The 19,140-nt window shown below is 39.1% G+C and overlaps 2 protein-coding genes and 1 long non-coding RNA gene across 3 annotated transcripts; all 3 read left to right on the plus strand.

Annotated features, from left to right (window-relative positions):
* Positions 1-5,827: 5,827 nt before the first annotated feature.
* Positions 5,828-6,910, plus strand: LOC120107717. The gene is made up of 2 exons (XR_005509392.1): positions 5,828-5,933; positions 6,335-6,910. It is a non-coding gene; the product is annotated as an uncharacterized LOC120107717 (long non-coding RNA).
* Positions 6,911-11,168: 4,258 nt separating this feature from the next.
* LOC108511079 lies at positions 11,169-13,000 on the plus strand. The gene has a single exon (XM_017841336.3). It carries the CDS (start codon positions 12,045-12,047, stop codon positions 12,843-12,845), a length of 801 nt encoding a protein of 266 aa, XP_017696825.2. The 5' UTR covers positions 11,169-12,044; the 3' UTR covers positions 12,846-13,000.
* Positions 13,001-16,037: 3,037 nt separating this feature from the next.
* Positions 16,038-17,178, plus strand: LOC120107715. The gene has a single exon (XM_039121137.1). It carries the CDS (start codon positions 16,102-16,104, stop codon positions 17,011-17,013), a length of 912 nt encoding a protein of 303 aa, XP_038977065.1. The 5' UTR covers positions 16,038-16,101; the 3' UTR covers positions 17,014-17,178.
* The last annotated feature ends 1,962 nt before the right edge of the window (positions 17,179-19,140 follow it).

Raw genomic sequence — 19,140 nt, forward strand, 5'->3', positions numbered from 1 at the left:
ATTAAGCTTGGATCAAGATATAATTTTACTTTGTTTGAAGCTCAAATTACTTTGAATTCAATTAAAAATTATTATGCTCCTTGATTAGGCTCTTTTTTTTTTCTGGCTCGGTTTGAAATTAATCTTGAATCAAGCTGCAACATAATGATGAACTGAAAATATGCTTGATTTCAAAGCTGAATCTTGAAATTCATCTCAGTGAAATTTGATTAGACCTAAGCTTAAGCTCCATCCACGCATCCATACCCGTCTGGTATGATTCACCTGTCTTAACAAAAAACAAAAAAAAAAAAAAAAAGAAGAAGAAGAAGAAGAAGAAGAAGAAGAAGAAGAAGAAGATTGTGAGGCTGCTTAGCCTTCTACCGGCAATACGAATTGGGTGCATGAATTTTAGAAGCGAATTTCGCCCGGTGACCGTTATAATCACCCGTACAGTCACTACATGACGATCCTTCGTCGCTGCGGCAAGTGACATATGCCGCTCGTACGGGGCCAGACTTCCCTCTCGGACTTGTCGTCGTGGGCATTAAAATAACAGAGAAGTGCCTACGACCTGTTTGGGGAAATGCCTAGGAGCATTTCACCAAGAAACGGCCCCGATCCACCATCTTCTTTCTCTAGTCTTCTAGCCTTCAGCGTTTCCACGTTCAAAGCAAAGATGGCTGGTTCTGCCGACCAGCCTTGCCATGTTCGATCAATCATCATGCCTTCTGCATCTCACCCCATCGAGTCAAAAATGGGCTCTACAAGCTACAGACTTTGTGTGGTTTCATCTGCTGTAGAAGCTCAGATGTTGTTTGATGGTTCGAGAGGGCTTGGTGATGCGTACAGCTGCACGAGCTTCTGAGCTCTGGTACCACATTAAGATCCAACCCAAAAACTTAAGCTTGTAGATGCCTAGATGGATGAGCACTAAAGTCCTCAATCTATCCAATGTAGGACTATTCCTCAACAAGGTCTATCAGTCTTTTGGATTCATGCAGTGAAGCAAGGGACAACTTCGCTAAGCACGACGGTCAAGACCTTCAGTTGTCCCTTCGAATAAGAGGAGATGCAACTACTGAAAGCAAACTGGATGCTTACACTTGTGCAAGGAACTAGATTCAGAAAATAGAGATTATTGAAGCGAATGGGCAATAAATGTGTCTTGTTTGAGAGTGGACAAGGATTGCGAGCTATTAATGATAGTGCTGGTCTTGGTGGAAGCAAGAGAGAATACCCTTGCTCTCCTACCATCCATCTTGGCTTTCTTGTCCAAGCCCAAGCCAAAATCAAAGGTTACCAGGTGGTCCTCTGTTTCAAAGGCTTTGCGCAGGAGGAAAGTGGCCTCTGAGGGAGAGCATGAGGATCTACATGAAATAAGCAATGTTGATGATGAGAAGTTACTGAGGGCACAAAAACAATTGGGAGACACTGGAAGCATGCGCCGGATATTTGGAGAGTGGTATAGAGTTCTTGTTCAGGAAACTAATTCAAATTAGAGTCTCTCTTCTTAATGTACTCAAGTCTTTGAAAGTCACCATCCCTTGAATCCTCATTTTGTGCATGAGTTTTTATTTTTTTCCTGGACTTGCATTTTTTGTACATGGTTTGTAACATATAGGTGCCTTTTCATATTAATACAGGGATTTGTGGACACAATAACACCTATCTTCCTTATGCTCCAAAATGATGAAACGATAAAAAGGCAAAAAAAGATCATACTCTGAATTCATATTTTTTTAACAAAGATAAAGAAATATGCTGTCACTTTGCTTGACACCGCAATCAACATCTGGTTTTCTCCATTAGATCCTTCAGCAGGTTTCCTGATAAGGAGGAATTAGCAAGCCTTCCTTTGCCAAGGTGTGAAATTAAACTACCATACCTAGGGTAAAAAACTTCTATAGTTGGTTGGTCGATGTTTGTCAAAACGAGATCATGACAGTGGATAATCTGATGGATAGGAACATGGAGAGAAACTAGACGGGTGCCCAGGACTATTTCCCCTAAACAAACAACTGTGCATATCTGTTGCTTCAGAGTAGGTTCCTTTATTTTAAATAGCCATTAGGCTCCAAGTCTTGATCATGCAAACAAAACTCTGTCCCAATTTCATTTATTTGAGCACTCATTATCAACCAAGTGCTAGTAGATCATTGGCAGATGCTCCAAAAAAAATAAAATCCAAATACACCTACTGCTCAGATTCAGATCACAAAAGAGATAATGGTGGTTTGTTTTGGCCACCCACATAAGAAGGAAGCTTGGTAACCTATTCTCTATATTAAAATTTAGATTATCTGACCAAATCAAACTAAATTTTGATCACCCTATTTTAGCAAGGATGCTGGGACCTACATATGGGGAGTATGTGAGGACCTGAGAATGTGCGTTTGGTATCATATTGGTTATGCACTACATATATTTTCGATATTTATATACGACCAATAAATTTAAGTAAAATTTTTTTCCTATTATTTTTTAGATAAGATCTGAGTTGTTATATGGATGCTCGATTTTTTTTTTTTTTTTTTTTGTATACTGTGTAGTCTTTGATGCAAACAATTTTTGATGTACATGAATGCAGGTCTAGATGATTTTCAAATGCATGAATGTATGCAAGCTTAGGAAATGAAAATGCCTTGCTCAATAATTACCACCCACACCATATTTAGAAAAAATAATAATGTACGGTCTTCAATGTCCATCACTTGAATTTTCTAGAGTCTGCACCTAGTGATTGGATTCACCGTGCCCTTGTGGTCGTCCTTGTCCAACCATGAATGGCTTTTGTTGCGTCCACCACATTGACTCTCGTCCGTGGCTACCAACTGTTGCTTCATCCTTTTTATCAGCGCAAGTGATGTGCAATGGATTGAGAGAGCTTGGAGATCTTTACGGTTGCTAGAGTGTTGATGAAAGCAAGAGAAATCACCATATCTCTAGTCCAATCCATGTCATGTTACTTGGTGTTAAGGCAGAAAGACTTGTCACACCTCAAGACCTTATCCAAAAAGACTAGTATATTTTTGGGGTTTCTTAGTCCTGTATAAGTATCTAAGATCTTTTCGACGAATAACCGATATGGAACTCAAGGAGGGTCCTCACATGCTCTTTCCATTTAAGCTCTGACATCCTCATTAGACTAACGATTCAAATTCATTTAAATCTAATCACAAGCATTACGATAGGCTCGTAATTAATCTCCATGAACCCGTGCTACAGTATCTCCTAGTCCACATAAGCTATAGGCCGAGTTTGCTCTGATACCATTTGTCACGATGTAGGATCTCATTCAAAAAGACTAGTCGGAAGAAAATTTTTGTGTTCTTTGATCCTATATAAAAAGGATGTTGATCCTTGGAAGGTAACCAAGGAAGAAGACAAATTACAACATTGGAAGTTAGCGCCGAAGGTCTGCAATATTTTTTCTAAAAAAAAACCTCTAGACAGAGAAATTTCATCTTTTGTTTAAGAATACATGCTTTTGGTGTGCTTTAAACTTATTGTCTTAGCCTACGTGAAGCAATACACTAATTAAACTCCATGTATGTCCTCCTCCGCATGAATTGGCGTCTCGTAAGTTGAAGCAAGATTTCAACTTCAAGTTCTTGATATCATTCATCGGATTTGAATAATTACACTGCATTATTGTCTGTTTATCTCATCCATTTAACGGAACGGTGTTTATCACATTATATAAGATGATGATGGCTAAAGATCCAATTGCAAACTATTGGAATGTTCTCAGGTTTTGTCTTTAGGTCAATTTGGATTGACAGGAGAGTGCTATCAGTCTCTCTTTTGGAGACGGAGACGGGTCGTAGCAGAGGGTCGAGCAGTGGAGAACGGTGACAGGCGACGGTGGTGGAGACGAAGACTTCGCCGGTGGTGGATAAGTGTAGCCTCCAGGCATCGAGCACAGCGGGTCGCCGAAGTTTTAGAGGTCCGGCGGGGCCGCGGGCAATGGGGCGGAGGCTGGAATCGTGTAAATACTTGTTCTCCAAATGTGGACCATGTATACGTACGTCCGTATACATCGTTCTATGCGCATTTGCTTCCGCATAGAACCATTATCCGTATGATGCTGCTGGTGCGGACGGTTTGTTCTCGGTGGCAAAGACCGTGTACGGCTTTCTCATATATTTTCCATGGAGATTATGCCCCCATTTTTGCTGCTACTATTTGTGCGGAAGTATGCATACATAACGTTATGCGGATCTACCACCGCATAGAGCGTTTATGCGAACTTCGCCTTGCCTCATATAGTTGTCTATGCGGCTATGCGTCCGCATAGAAAATGTATGCGCCGTCAACTTTAAAGATTTCCGTATAATATTATATGCGGATTCGCTTCCGCATAGAAAATGTATGCGTTGTATTGCCTTTTAAGCTGCTTTCCGTATATAATATTATATGCGGATTGTCCTCCGCATAGAAAAGGTATGCGCCGTATGTCCTTTTAAACGGGTTTCCGTACATAATATTGTATGCGAATTTGGTTCCGCACAGTAGTTTGCGAACAGTCAGGTTTCCGCATATAGTTTTCTACGCGGATTTGATTCCAGATAAAAGTTTATGCCCACGTCCTCCTCCTCATTTGCCCTCCGCTCTCTGCGATGGGCCCATCTCTATCTCCGGCTCCCTTCTCTCTTTATCGGGCCAACCCCAATTTCAAGCCTACCACCACCACCAACTCCGGCGACTCCGATGCCGCCGGAGAGTCCTTCCTTCCCACCGTTCCTGTCCAGAAGGTCTGCACCTTGTGATTGGATTCTCCTAATTTCTTTCTGGCGCCATTTTATGGTTTTGGTTTGATGCATAGCTAAATATGTGACACCCGTGCGTTGTATCTTGCTGCGGACATTTGAAACGCAAGAGCTGTGGGTGATGAAGAGGATTGAGACATTCCGATCAGCTTTAGCATTAAAAAAAGAAAAATGAACACAACCTGTTCGACGAAATCACTACTTGAAAATTATTGCAAGCCATGTCCCACATTGACCCCGCATGGGGAGACTAGCCTTGGTGGCCGAGATTATTGGTGTCTCCTCATCTTTTTCTCCTTATAATTAGAGGAAGCCGCGTGCTCGATCCATCGCATTCGAAAGGGTTTTCCTGCAATAGGAAGCAAAGACGGCCTGCCATGGCAGGTCCATCAGCTTGCCATCTTCCAGGGCTCAACCTGCTGCGCTCAGCATCGAAGAAGAGCTGCACAAGCTGAGGACTTGTGCAGCTTCATCCTCTCTCACAGTCGAGGGGTTGTCTCGGGAGACTTTATGGCTGCATTGGGGAGCTCCTTCACTTGCCAAGCAACCAACAAGTTCTCTCGCATTCCCCACAAAAGAAATTGGTGGAAGCGAAGCTGGTCAGATACATTGGCTTGCTGGATCTCTGCGGTGACATGTGGGATAGCTTTGCCAAAATGAAAAACTGCATTCAGGATCTTTGCTCTGCCCTTCGAAGAAGAGGTGATGCAGGTAGTGAAGTAAATTGCATGCTTGCATTTGCTCTGTGAAGAAGACCCAAAAGGATGTCAAGAATTGCTCAAGATCTTTGAAGCAATTGAACAACAAGTATACATCTATTTCTGCAATCAACAAGAAGTGTGATCTATCGATGGTATTGATGGAAGCATGAGAAATCACAATTGCTCTGCTATGTTCTATGCTGTCTCTATTGTCCATGTCAATGCCAAAACCAAAGGCTAGCAGGTGGTTTTTTGTTTCAAAGGTGTTGAACAAGAGGAAGGTAGCCTTCGAGGGGGAGCATGAAGATTTGGATGAATTGGAATGGAGATTTCTCATTCTATGCTTCTTACAAGTTCATTTCCTGCAAAGATTTTGATGATAGGAGGGTACTCAAGCCACTTAATCAATTGGAGGCATTAGAGACTAGCTTTGAAGTGCTTCAAAGTGGATTAGAATGCTTGTTCAGGCAACTAATCCAAAGTAGAGTCTCTCTTCTTAACATTCTCATCTTGTAAAAATGTCATCAAATTGTATACCAGTGATCAGCTTCCACATTTATGGTGATTTGCTGATCAAGTTTACTCCTTTTACATTTTTGTGTATGAAATGCATGTTATATTGTTTGAAAAAAAATAACATATTCAATTTTATCACAGACACTTCATGTTTTTGTCAAAGCATATATGGATGTTGGTATTGTATAATTATATTTCTAGATAGCGAGAAAAATAGAAAATTGAACCTACAGATATGGCTAGTTTTCATGAGCTGGCTTCTAGTGGCTTGAAGAGCTTCCAATTTCAAATCCTTGATATCTCATATTAAACTTATTAATGTTTTGACTCTTGGAACCTTCTCACACTCTCTATTTGAATTGGCAGGAGTGCATTAACAGTCTTTTGGTTAAAGAGTGCTCGTACGGAAGTTGCATGTATCCTCCTTTTGAAGTCAATTGGCTTACTGTTATTGGAAGAATGCTTCTCACAAAACATCATTTACTTCAATCTTTGTGTCCAACGAGTGCATTGCTTGCAAGGATGTGGATGGCGTGAAGGTACAGATGGCACAAGATCAGTCGGAGGCATCGCATTTCAACTTGAAGGTCTTGAGACTAGATTAGAATGCCTGTTCAGGAGACTAACCCAAAATAGAGTTTCTCTTCTTAACATCCTTGGCCTTTTGGGATCTCCTAAACCTTGTGGCCAATACAAATTGCATCATCCGCATCCAAATTTCCAAGGGTTGCTGATGGTTCTCTTCACAGTCCAACTTTGTAATTGAGCAGGGATCTATGATGTACAAATTTTCATTAAGGGAAAAAATCGGATATTCAATTCTAGGAATGGTTCCTGTTTTCATTCATTAATATCGAAGAATTTTAATCACTAGCAGAATGGTCAAACTATTCATGCATGTATCACTCACTTTGAATTGAATTGACTTCTGATTACTTGAAACATAGCTTTAACCAGAATTTAGTGACTGCTGTGCATCACATTGCACCCGAATTTGCATAACTGCCTATTGGATCCACTCTTTTATTTTCTCAAGTTCATGTAAATTGACTAGGATATTTTATGTCTTAGTTTCATGATAAATAGGAGAAGCATGTATCCATGTCTTAAGTTCAGTTTTGACTGTTGTTGGTGGAACTAATCCAACACCTATGTTTTTGATACGGGAATAATTTTAGATCAAAGGTACACTTTTTTTCCCTCATATCGTATTCTTTGTCTTTTGACATTCTGCTCTGATCAGGATACTATTGGATGGAGATTCAGCATACTGTGATTTCTCTCGTGTGTACATAACATATTTTACTAATTGTTGCTGTTGTCACGAGTACAGACAACAAATTTCTCTATCTGTATTCTACATCAAGTTTCTTTAGTTTCCTCTCATAATTTCCATCTGTATTGTGATTGTTCTCTTAAACTTTCTCCTCTCACCAATTTTACCCCAGTTCAGGCACTTCCAATAAAAAAGTAGAAGAGAAAATTTTGTATTATTGAGTTTTCAGGTAGTCAGGAGATGATAAATAAGTAGTTTATTGATATCTGAACAGATATATTGTGAATTAATTTGATTACAACTTGCAAATTTTCATGGTTTCATTGTTATATTGACACATTTTTCTTGAAATAGGCCCAAAGATTAGGTTCTTGTAACACATGACAAATTAGGATTATCATTTACAAGAACATCAAAAGAATCAAATGAGAATGACTTGGATAAGAACAAGATAAGAATCGGATGAGAACATCTGGTTTTTAGATGCATCATTTGCCTTTCAACCTCTCTATAAGCCAACTTTTAACATCTGTGTGCTTCTGCTATCTATTCTTTAGCCATGTGGTTGTTGGTTGGTTGGTAATTTTCATTAGTAGGCCATGTCAGAATTTGAGTAAGTTCACCAAGGACAGTCGGTGCTGGCCTGCCTGATGGGCTGTTGGGGAGACAAGCAGCACAAGAGAACTCGTGTGGTACTAACTCATTTGAGCTAAATTTTTATGGTAGGCATGATACTTAGTTTGTAGAAATTGGAATATGGAAAAGAAATGAGCAGAGCCTGTCTGGTGAAGCCTAAAATGATCCACGTTGCAAGCCAAAACCCACATTGGCATCACATGGGACATTGTCCAAGACTAGGACATGAGACCTTCACTTGTGAGATAGAAAGTTATAACTACTATGGTGATGCGTAGCATAAAATATTTATATAGTTAAGTAACTATTTTATGTACATTTTATAGGTTGTATCTGGGTTATTTGTGACCTGATTTAACCAAAGATCCAAAAGATCACTGGAATGAAGATGAAATTAGGTTTGAATTTGAATATTTATTAAACTTGAATATAGATTAGATTTAGGATGTGCCAAACTCTGACTAACAGCCTTTGATGACCCAATCAGTGGCCATCAAATTATTTTGTCATCTAAACCAAAGAAGAGTCTCTCTGCTTAATATCCTCAGTTTTTAAAAAAGCCTTCAAACCTTGTATGCTAATGATTAGCTTCCACACATTTTAGGCTATTTGCTAATTAATTTTGCCCTTATAATTTTATCTGCAAAGTGAAATGTTCCATCTTATTAGAAATAACATATTCAATGTTATAAGAAATTTCAGCTTTTGGCTAAAAATACATGTGTTTTGGTTTTATCTAACCTTATTTTCTTAGTTTCTGCATGCAAAGAGAAAAGTCAATCACTAGATATGGTCAGCTTTTTGCATGAATTGGTTTCTATTGGCTTGAAGAAAGATTCCAACTTCAAATTCTTAATATGTTGAATCCATATAATGTTTCAAGTCCTGGAAATTTCTCTGACTTTCTGTTTAAATGGACAGGAGTACATTATAGGACTTTTAATTAAAGAACACTCATTTTTGAAAGATCAAACAACAGAGGCATGTATTCATCTTTTGTTTCCATTGGATTACAATTATTGGAAGTATGCTTCACAAGCAAAATCCTTCATTTCGTTAGGCATTTCATGGATGGTATGTATACTAGGTTTAACAATTCATTTCTAATCCATATTTATTAATTCTATCTTGTTTTCTTTCTTCATCTGTCTACTTATTACTGACATTATTGCACTCTAGGTGCCTACTGCACAATTTACTAGCCAATTTTTTCCTTCTTCTTTTTTTTTTGATATTGCAATCTAGTATTTGGTTAAACATTGAAATGTATATTGTAATTTCTAGATTATATCCTTGGAGGTTCTCATTCCTTGTTGGAATGACATCAAGCTTCTTCAGATCCTTTCTCAAATTTATCATATTTGCATTTACTCTACTTTTTAGTTGTTCATTTTTGACTTGCATTACCACTTAGATGGAGTTGTAAGGCTGCTCCTTCCTGTCGTACAGGTTTGTTAAATGAGATACAGTCTTAACTTTAGCAGAAAAGAATCCAAAAGAGTTGGAAAGAAAAAATTGTGTGACTAACTAGAAAAAGTGAACAATAAAAAGGATCATTGTTTCATAACTGGATCATATAAAGGCATCATTTTATAACTAAGACTCTGGGAACTGGTCGATTGCTTGTTTCATAACTTGGACACAGGGCACTAGTTGATTGCTTCTATCACAATGTACGGTGTCCTTTATTCCATGCTCACGGTACAGAAGGCACGTGCAATTCTTTATTGACATCTTAATCAAGGAAAATAAATGTTATAGTTTTATGCTTTCACCTTTTCCACATCTTTTTAAATTTTTCAAGAAACAAGTGGTGCTGCCATGTGATCAATCTAAACATATGTAATGTTAGCAAAATCTGCCATGAGGCCACAACAAACATGTGGATGCTGATGCTATTTGTTATTATTTATTGTTTCTTGCCATGTATCTGGCCTTTATATTGCTAGATCATTTTCAGTAGGAATGCATGCATCAGACCATCATCATGGATGTCGTGGTAGATTGATAGGGTGTTGGGGAGACAAGCAGGCAAATGATTATAATGGAGTAAAGCATAGTTTTTTTTATCTTTTTTTCTCGAAAGGAGTGGTGCAATTATTTTAAGCCATATTGTTATTATAATACTTGTAGAGTAAATATATCCAAATATGCATGATCTGCTTCGAGAATTTGTTGCAAGAATCAATTGGAATATGAAGACTGACATGAAGTCATTGACATCACAGGGAACGCATAGCTGGCAAGATTCCCATTGTCTTCACTGGAGGAAAACAGTGCTAACCTGATAGGTACGGTGAGGGTAGTAGCCCTCGTGTGTTCTTCAATATTCTTGTTGAGGGAACTCGTGTGTTGTGCACTAAATCATTAGAACAAATTATTTATGAAAGACCTGAACAATAAGTAGAGTCTGTCTCCAGAAATCATTACAAGACCCATATTGACATCACATGGGAAGCATAGGTGGCCAAGATTCTTGGTGCCTCCCATCTTCTACAGATACATTGTTTTATAAGGCGTGGGAGCCAAGAACCAAACTCAGAGCATCATCTTCTTCTCTAGTCTTCTCTTGTCATCCACTCAGAGAGGCTGCACTACAAAAAAAAAGATTGTTGGAATGGTTACTAACAGAAAAAGATTTAACTCTACATGCATTCCTCACTCTCTTTCAATTGAATTAGCTTGTGATGGCTTGAAGAATATCATGAATCGAACATTAATGACTGGTGCAGAACATATTCCACCTGTATTTACACTATTTTCTGCTGGGTGCATTCTTGAAAATAATATAAATGGGGAGAAGCATGTATCACCTCTTCAAATTAATTTCCAACTGTTGTTTGGGGAAGTTATCCAACGGCAAATCCTCAAAATTTTCAGAGAACTTTTGACAGGATCTTGTGTTCAGATTGAGGCCCCCCTTTTCTTTCTTTCTTCTTTTTTTTTGCCTTAGATCATATTTTAGCTATGCTGCTTGTTATCTTCCTTTATTCATTATGATTACCATGCTTGCCTACGTCTTGTTCGGACATTATGCTTTGTTTAACATCCATTGAACATAAATATAGCTCACTGTTATTTCACTATCATTTACATTGAAACTTCTACTAATTGCTGTCACAGCCATAACACAACCAACAAACCTTTTCTCATTTATCTGAAGTTTTTTAATGGAACATATTCATCTGAAGTTGACATCAGGTTTCCTCAATTTTCTCTTAGAACTTCTATGGTGTGTTCTTCTCGTTCTTTCATTGATATTAAACTTACACGGTTACCCCTAATAAAGGAGTAGAAAAAAGTTTGTATACTGTTAGAGTGATCAAGTACCCAGAAGAAGATAAATTATTAAATTACTTTATTAATTTGACCCTCAACATTTATTTGTGGATGAAATGGATCCCATGAGCTGAGTTACATATTGTTATTAGTCATTCTTGATGAGAACCCAAAGTTTTAAGGTCTTGTGGTTAGGCTCTCTCTCTCTCTCTCTCTCTCTTCCTTTTCTTTCTTCTTTTTTCTTTGAGAGAGAGAGAGTTGGCCCTTGGCTTATCGCATATAATTTCCTTTCTTAGATTGAATAATTTTGATGTTATAAGATTAACAAAAGAATCAAATGTGAATGGTTAGTTTTTGCACAACCCCTAACATTTACCTAACAACATTTTGCTACGAGGGGACATCTAACGTGTCTGATTCTGCAACTAGTACTTCTATTATATGCTTGTAAGATGGTCACCAGGTTTTATTATTAGGCCATATATGGATCTGATTACATTCATCGAAGACAGTTGGTGCTGGCCTGATGGATTGTTGGGAAGACAACCAGGGCGAAAGCCCTCGTGCATTGTACATTAATTTATAGGTTAATGCATCACAGACATAATCTGATTCCTATCACCTGGAAATCAGACTAAAGAAGAGAAATGAGCAGAGCTTGTCTGGAAAAATCATTACAAGAGCCATTTTGCTAGCCAAGACCCATATTGACATCACATGGGAAGCACAGGTGGCCAAGATTCTTGGTGTCTCCCATCTTCTCCAGAGGTGTTGGTTTATAAGCAAGAGGACTCCAAGGACTAGAGCCAAAGCATCATCCTTCTCTCTCTAGTTTTCTCTTCTGATACAAACAGAGAAACCACTGCAAAAAAAAGAAGAGCAAGAATGGCTGCTGTGGTGCCAGACCAATGCGTCCGACTTCGATCCATCAGCATGCCATCCAGATCCCACCCCCTTGCCCTCCAAGTTGAAGAAGAGTTGCACAAGCTAAAGACTTGTGTAGCTTCATCCTCTTTAACAAGCCAGATGACGGGAGATGCATTGAGAGGTCTAGGAGATTTGTACAACTGCATGGAGGAGCTTCTTCACCTGCCACACAACCAGCAATCCCTCTCCCATCTCCCACAGAAGAGATGGGTGGAAGAGGAACTGGATGGATCTGTGAGGTTGTTGGACTTGTGTGGTGCCACAAGGGACAGCCTGGTTACAATGAAAGAGCACATCCAAGACCTTCAGCTAGCTCTTCGAAGAAGAGGAGATGCAGCTATCCAAAGCAAGATGTATGCTTACATCCACTTCGGTAAGAAGGCACAGAAGGATCTCAAGAATTGTGTAAGATCATTGAAGAAAACGGATAACAGAGCTGCGTCCTCTTCAGCTGTCAATATGGATTCTGAGCTATCAATGGTGGTTCAGGTGCTGACAGAAGCAAAGGAGATCAGCATTTCTCTACTGAAATCTATCTTATCTAATTTGTTCATGGCAAGGTCAAGACCAAAGGCTAGCAGGTGGTCTTTAATTTCAAAGGCTTTGCAGAAGAAGAAAATTGATTGTGAGGAGCATGAAAATACGAGTCACTTAGAGGCATTGGAAGTCACCATTGGAGATCTCGAGACTGGATTAGAATGTCTGTTCAGGCGACTAGTCCAAAATAGAGTCTCCCTTCTTAACATCCTCAGCCTATAGAAATCTTATGAGACCTTGTTACCATACAGACACTGCTATTTGCATCCAATTTTTGAAGGATTTGCTAGTGACTTTGTAATTGATCCAATTTCGTAGATGAGTTGGAATGTATAGCATACTGTTCTTAATCATATCAAGAAATTCAAATTTCAATATTTACTGTCTTTTTTCTCGACAAACAAAAGTTGTCAGTGCACAGGAACAAACAGGCTGATGTATTTACCACTCTCTTTCGGTAGAAATGGCTTCTAATGATTTAAAGAATAATATCAATGAAACATTGATGATCTTTGTTTATGACATTCCAAATGAAATAGCAGATTTCAGCATCTTGTGTTCTCTTGTTAAATGTTTTGGATGGACTGAAAATTCTAGCTTCTCGACACTAATGGAAAAATTAAATTGGATCAACATCTACACATTTCCTCAGCTCAAATGAATTTCTGTCATTGGAAGAACTCATTTAGCACCAAATCCTTAGATCATTAAGCAGATTTGGACATGGTGGGTCCAGTGTAGACATTTGGGATATACAGCATACTGATTATAATTAAAATTCAGGAAATTTTGGATCATTATTGGAATATTTCTAACTGTTCTTTCCTCATTCATGGCTCCAGATGGAGAATATGAATATCAAAGTCAATTTACTGCTAATGTTCTTATTTCAAATGAATAAACTTCAACACAATTTCATGAACAAATACATTGTTAACCATCAGATGATGTCAGAAAGGAAATATGTATATTAACAAAATTAGAAGCATACTTATATTCTCTCTTAAATTCGAATTAGTTGACTCCACGTTTATCTATCTTTCAGTATGCTAATATAACCAGAAGGAACATAAGAATTTGTTTGCTTCTTCAGATCAGTTGCTTTTTTTTTCCCATAAGAAGACATTGAAAACCAAACATTAAAATCGTTCAGCTAATTTTTTTATGAGCATATGTTCAGATAATTGCTATTTCTTCTCACATGATATTATTTTCTAACCACAGTGTGGTTTTTTTTTTTTTTTTGTTCATTGACCTTCCTAACTACCGTAAATATGCTCTCTACCTCTAAATTGTTGTGCTCTCTCGACATGATTATCTATTTACTTTTTTCACAATTACCAATCTATATTCCTTTCTATATTATAAAGATTTTCATTAATTATTGCAACAGAGAAATATGTGATCAGCAAGTCCTTCGCCATCTCTTTGTAGTTGACATCCACTACCTTTCAATCCTTCCATGGTGCTTCATGTCATCTTATGGTAGCATTAAATCAAGATAAATTAAACTTTCGTACCATTAGAGTAAATTTGACATTGTTATAATTAATATGTTTATCCTTGCTTTGTAAATCCATCAAAATCACTACCATGAACAATCCTGTATATGCAAGTTCTAGTCAATGCAACGTTGCAGAACAAGTCCACTCACCTTTTATTTTACATAGTTTTTTTGTCCAAGATTTTTGCAATGGCTTGCTTCAACCCATCTCTCTCACCAACAGAAATAAATGCAGACTATGAGTTGTAATAGATCTCATGGCTTAAATTTCATAAGAAACAAATATTGACAATAACTATACTTTTAGGTTACCCCAATCATGTGGAAACTAATGTTAACTATTCTTTTGATTTTATACTATTGTCTTGCCATTGGTTGATACATTATTAGACAATGTCCCAGCGAAATTAAACCACCGTACATCATCATTGGTGGATTTGTTGGTTACTTGATGGGTTGTTGGGGAGGCAAGAAGACCTATGACCCTCATGTATCTTACAATATTATTACATTAGAATAATTTAACAAGCCTAACTCATATTCTATGAAGAATAAAATGGAGGAACAAATGAGTCTGACCTGTTGAGAAAAGCCAATACAAGATCCACATCAGGAGTCCTCATAATCACATATAGAGGGAGAGCAAAGTTGGCCAAGATTCTGTGTGTCTTCCCATCTGCTTCATGAGCATTGATTTATTAGTATGGTGAGCTCACAACAAAAGTGTCGTCCAAGACCAAGAAGCAAAGATGGCTGCATCTCCTGGGATGCAATTTTCATGGGTACATGTTACTCAAATAGCTTTACCTTCTGTCCAATTGCATTAACGCAGAAATCTCGTTAAACCTGCTGCAAAACTTCTTTGATTCTCTCATAATATTTACAGTCAACTTCTAACCAGGCATTGCCAATGGCGAGACTAGTGAGTTCCAACCAGTCCCTGCACACAGCTTGCCGAGTTGATACCTTACGCCCCCCCCCCCCCCCCCCCCCAAAAAAAAAAAAAAAAAAAAAAACAAACAAACAAACAAAAAAACTCCAGAGGCAAGGTTCAATTAGTCCCGGCAACCTGCTTGCCGAGACCAACTGATTCCCGTCAAAACTTTTATATCGAGTAACCAAGTTTCAACTTGCACAGTGCCTGAAAATAATAATAAAAAAAGAATGGTACAAAATGTTCTCTTGTCCCACCACCCGGGATGCCGAGACTAATATACAACTAGACTCGGCGTGCGGCATGCCGAGACTAATATACAACTAGTTTCGGCGTGACGCATGCCGAGACTAAGAATTTTAGCATGCCAGGTCCCGGCAATCCACGTCGGAGACTGCTTCGTATGGTTGGATTCCACGATAACTCTCATGGCGAGTTCTAATCGGTCCCGGCAAAGCACTTGCAGTAATTATCGAAGTAACTCCTATGTCAAAATTCACTTGTCGGCTGTGTTCTAGTAGCTCTCATGACTTGGATGTCGGAAGAAATCTTGCCAACTAACTGTGCTTTTGGCTCAGCTGATCATGCTGATATTAAAGCTACTTGTTATATTGTTCTTGTACCCTTGTCCGGTTGTTGGATGCTGCATTATTAATCAATGTTTCAATCCAATTAATACACCATATATCATCCATGGTGGATGTGTTGGCGACCTGATCGGGTGTTGGGGTGGCAAGCAGACATATAACATTCGTACACTTCATATCAATAGTTAAAATCATAGGCCCATGGAGCATGGCACGAACACGGAAAAAAATAGCATGGCTTGTTCGGAGAAACCATTACCAGATCCACATTTCAAGCTGTGGGCATCACTTGCGGAGCTCAGCTGGCCTAGATTCCACTTGTCTCCCATTCTGCTCTTGTAGATGTTGGTTTATAAGTTGGGACAGCTCGAGGATCAATCCGAACACACCGTCCTCCCTTCTCTGGCCTTCAGTTGTCATATAATTCAAAGCTTCACAGAAAGCAAAGCAGAGATGGCTCGTTCTGCTGTGGTGCAAGACCAGTCTTCGCATGTTCGATCTATTAGCCTGCCCTCCAGAGATCATCCATTTGCACTCAGGGTTGAGCAAGAGGTCCACAAGCTAAGGACTTGCGTGGTTTCATGCTCCTTATCATCCCAGGAGATGTGTAATGGATTGAGAAGGCTCAGAGATCTGTATGACTGCATCGAGGAGCTCCTTCGCTTGCCTCACAACCAACAAGCCCTCTGCCATCCACATCGAAAAGAGTGGTTGGAAGAGGAATTGGATGGGTCTGTCAAGGTGTTGGACTTGTGTGGCACCTTGAGAGATAAGCTAGTCACAATGAAAGAGCATCTCCAGGACCTTCAGTTGGCCCTTCGAAGAAGAGACACAACAAGCATTGAGAGCAGGTTGCATGCTTGCATTCGCTCTGGAAAGAAGGCACAGAAGGATATCGAGAATTGTCGCAGGCCATCGAAGCAAGTGTCCAGCAAATCTTCACCTTATACTGCTGTTGATATGGATTCTGATCTATCACTTGTGGTACATTTGTTGATGGAAGCAAGAGAGATCACCATCTCTCTCCTCCGATCCGCATCGCGTCTCCTTTCTGTTTCAAGAAGGCCAAAAAGGAAGGCCAGCAGGTGGTCTTTTGTTTCCAATGCATTGCAGAAGAGGAAGGTCGCCTCTGAGGAAGAGCACAAGGAGACAAGCGACATGGGCAATGAAGATTTCTCATTGTGCGTTTCTGTTTCATATGACTGCATCTCCTGCAAAGATGTTGATGGTGAGAAAGTACCGAAGGCACAAGATCGACTGGAGACACTAAAGGCTAAGATGGAAGATCTTGAGACACAATTGGAATGCCTGAACAGGCGGCTAATCCAAAACAGAGTCTCTCTCCTGAACATCCTGAGTCTTTAGAGCTTGCATCAGCCTTTGTACCTATACAAACTTCATCATTAGCATCCGCATTTTTAAGGATCGGCTAATGGCCTTTTCTTACAATTTTATGTGCATGAAATGAAGAGTACTCTATATTGTTCCAATTGAAATCTGAAAAGATATTAACATGTCATTGCCTTGGAACATTTTTACTGTAGTTTCTGAACTTAGTATGAAAACAGAAGATCGAATTATACTCTGTCAAATGAATTAGTCACTATAGCTCGTAGAGGAATTTCGATTCCTAGTCCTTGATACATTAGATGAATCATAAAAGACCAATGTAGATGAAATGTTGACTTAACCACAAAATTGACTTGTGGGAGCATTTTTTTTTCTGATATAATATAAAAAAGGTTTCTTTTTTGTTCCAGGTATCCTGAAGGCAATTACATAATATACACTATAAAATGTGAGGTGATTGAGTTATCTATACATTTGCCTCTTTTGTTTTTTTTTAGTAATAAACCATCATCTTTTGGAGGATAAGTTTTTGGATCTCTTAGAGGACAGAATATTGGAAGCAGCAGGGTTTTCTGATTCAGCTGATTAGAATGAGATTGCAGCTTAAATAAGGACAGAGGTGTTAATAGGCCTAATTGGGCCTAATTTCCTAACCGACCTGGACCAATAATCACCCAGAACTGAACTCTAGTTTCAGACAGAGTCCAAGCATACATATCCTAGCCCATATCCGGCCCACACAAGCGCTTTTGACAACCATGGACCCAGTTACAGGCCCAAGGCAAAGACTCTAGGGAGCTAAATTGGGCCTAATGGGAACTCATTCAGCAAGTTCCATGGTGGGTTGGCCAACTCCCTGTGGGCATCAGAGTGGAATGAAAGCCAGAAGAAATCTTCCAAATCCTCATCATTGTTTCATTTCTTGCTGCAAAAGTAAGAGATCCAAAGTACAATGGATTTGTTGGTTAAAACGAGCTGACAGCAACCGGACGCTCTAACAGAAACATGAAATTGACTTGTGGGGAGAGATGAGTAGGTCCTTGAATATGCTAATGGAAAATTTGTTAAATAATGAGCAAAGCTAACTTTGGAACCCAACCTTACTACCAAAAGAATTCCCCTGCAGAGTTGGCATTACATTTGGCAGAAGGGGACTGGTGTGACTCACAAGGGGGCTGTGCGATCACCAATCTCCCCATGCCATTTGACATCCCGGTATGCAGGGAAAGTTTGGTAATAGGATTGGGCTTCATAACCTTTTTCTTATATAATAAAAGGAAGGGTAGGTAGGGGATGGCAACCCTTGTACCCCTATTTAACCTGGAAAAAAATAGCGAAGGCCGTTTGTGCCAAAGGAGGCCATGCATTAGCTCTAAGAAAGAAACAGCTCAACTTAACCATTTTATTTTGGTACAAAGCTCAACTTAATCGTTAGCCGATCTTTCAAACAAGTTGTGTTGGTCTTTTCTATCGTCGGATTTCTTATTTTATTTTATTTCTTTTTTGGTAAATTTTTTTAGTTTACATTGCCAATGACAAATGGATTTGAAGCTTTGGGATTAAAGCTCCACTTACTCGAAAGACAAATTATGTTCTGCACCGTATGCATCAATATAGCCATACACCATGCTAATTATCTCGTCTTCTTCCTGTGAGCCTATCATCGAGACGAGTGCATGATGAATGGGGCTTACAGAAAGAAGACAAGTTGATTGGTGTGGTGCACAATAATGTAGGATATAATTTCTTCCTCTCGAGATCACCTGTTTTGATATCAACCTATATATTCGAGGAGCTGCACCTAGCATAGCTGGAGGGTGGAGCATTGGAATGACTAGTTAGATATTTTGGTAGTCCCAGCAAGGTGGGCTCAAACGAAAAGAAGGGTTATAAAACGCACCTTCAACAAGAAGGAAGACAGCCTGGAGAAAAGCACAGAATACGCAAACCATGAGAAAAAGGAGTGGAGGGAATTTCCCACCTTTCATGCTGAGTTCCCTTTAAATCCTAGAAGGTGCTTCATCACCAACTTTAAATGGTGAGTTCCCTTTAAATGCTGATACGATAGCACCTATAAGGAGTTGTCTGACTGCGACCAATTGCCTCACCAACTTGTGATACATATATATGGTCATCAAATTC

Source organism: Phoenix dactylifera, unplaced genomic scaffold (genome assembly GCF_009389715.1).
Source record: "Phoenix dactylifera cultivar Barhee BC4 unplaced genomic scaffold, palm_55x_up_171113_PBpolish2nd_filt_p 000980F, whole genome shotgun sequence".
NCBI classification, from domain to species: Eukaryota; Viridiplantae; Streptophyta; class Magnoliopsida; order Arecales; family Arecaceae; genus Phoenix; species Phoenix dactylifera.